Raw genomic sequence first — 1,626 nt, 5'->3', positions numbered from 1 at the left:
GATTTGCAAAATGCCATACATCTTGTATTGTTAACTAATATAAATGCTTTAAGGCTAATATAAAATGTAACAGTCAATGTCATAATCAGAGAACTTGTAGAAATAAATAATAATTTTTATAATCAGAATGGTATCAATTCAATAATAACTCCTTAATTGATAATAGTATCTCTAAGTATTTTTGCAATTACTGAAGTAATTGCAAAACACATATGTATTGATTATTTGAATCAGTCTATTATCATTTATTATCATTATTATAATCATCAAACAAATATAGATTCTCTGGTTTTTTAGTGATATTGCTGCACCAATAAAGATAGTTTCTCTGATTTAAGTGTTTTGATATTTTTGCAGTTTGCGAGCTGAGTAGCCATTTCACAAATACACTGAACTTCGTACACAAACGGGTACATAATCACTTGTTACCACTCAAAATCTTGATTGCAACTGCACCGCTCGTTCTAGTTTTACTATTCGATTTAATAGAGATTATAACTTATAGTAAATACCTTATAATGAAGAAATGATTATTAATACCCAATTAGAGCATGAAATTTTATGCTTTTAAGCGTAGTACCTGTATGCCTGAGTAACAAGTTTACCGGTGTCTGTAATAGAAATAAGGGTAGAAGTGCGTGCCCGAAATTGTTCGCTAACTTATGTACTCGAATTAAACATGTTGCTATATTCGTACTATTACCCTAATCAATATCATTGGAAGACGGCGGTCTTGAATGTATGTTTAATTACCTAAACTTCAGCTAGATTATAATCTTATATTAGAAGGGCGTAGCTAAAGTATCATACTACAAATGAATGCGGAGACTAGATATTAAGCGTTGTACTCGATTGTGCCCGTAATAAATTTTACTGAATTAATAAGCATAAGATGTTTAATTAGATGTTGAATGGTCGGAAAAATACTGATTCAGTCTCCCAAATAGCATGATTGAAATGGCTAAGCTAAGAAGAGATTGCATTAGTATTCGCTGAAATGACATGATATCTAGTCTTACCTCCACCATTATCATAGCAAAGATAGGGAAATCTCCACAAGTTACCAAATCCAACAGCATAGCCTACACAAGATAGGATAAAATCAATTTTCCTATCCCAACTTTCACGATTATCATCATCGTCTTCGGAATGAGAAATTTGATTCTTTTCTGGATCTGCTATATCTTTCTCTTCGACCATTTTATTATCGTTAGCAGCTTAGAATATTGGCTACAAAAAATAAATTCGAGTTCTAGATAGAGATATCAAGTTTTAACCGAGTTAGAATCGACTAGATAATGGATAGAAATGAATCATTGTAAGCTAAAAATTGCTAATGTCAATTTACTCTGTGCCTCTTTAAATTGTCTCCGATCCTACACGATGTGATGGCCAGAATAAATGTCGGTAGATTTCTCTGTGAAACTTTATATACTCGTCGCCTAATGTTTAGAATAAAAGTAATTTATCAACACAATAGCTATCGCGTTTTTAATTACAGTCTCCATCTATTATTGCATGACTTTTTCGCCGTTGTTTAGAATTACTATTAGAGGATATAGCTTGTTACTATTAAATGAAAAAGTCTCGCTATTGTAAATAACATAATACGGTCATCAATGCATA

General features: G+C 31.5%; 1 protein-coding gene across 1 annotated transcript; it reads right to left on the bottom strand.

The window, feature by feature from the left end:
- Positions 1-966: 966 nt before the first annotated feature.
- TRIADDRAFT_34901 (uncharacterized protein) lies at positions 967-1,200 on the bottom strand (the record flags this gene model as incomplete). The annotated part of the gene is made up of 1 exon (XM_002118854.1): positions 967-1,200. The coding sequence occupies one exon, from the start codon at positions 1,198-1,200 to the stop codon at positions 967-969; it is 234 nt and encodes a 77-aa protein (XP_002118890.1).
- Between the last annotated feature and the right edge of the window lie 426 nt (positions 1,201-1,626).

This window comes from Trichoplax adhaerens, genomic scaffold, assembly GCF_000150275.1.
Source record: "Trichoplax adhaerens TRIADscaffold_1898 genomic scaffold, whole genome shotgun sequence".
Lineage (NCBI taxonomy): Eukaryota > Metazoa > Placozoa > Uniplacotomia > Trichoplacea > Trichoplacidae > Trichoplax > Trichoplax adhaerens.
This window is presented reverse-complemented; position numbering and strand designations above follow the sequence as displayed.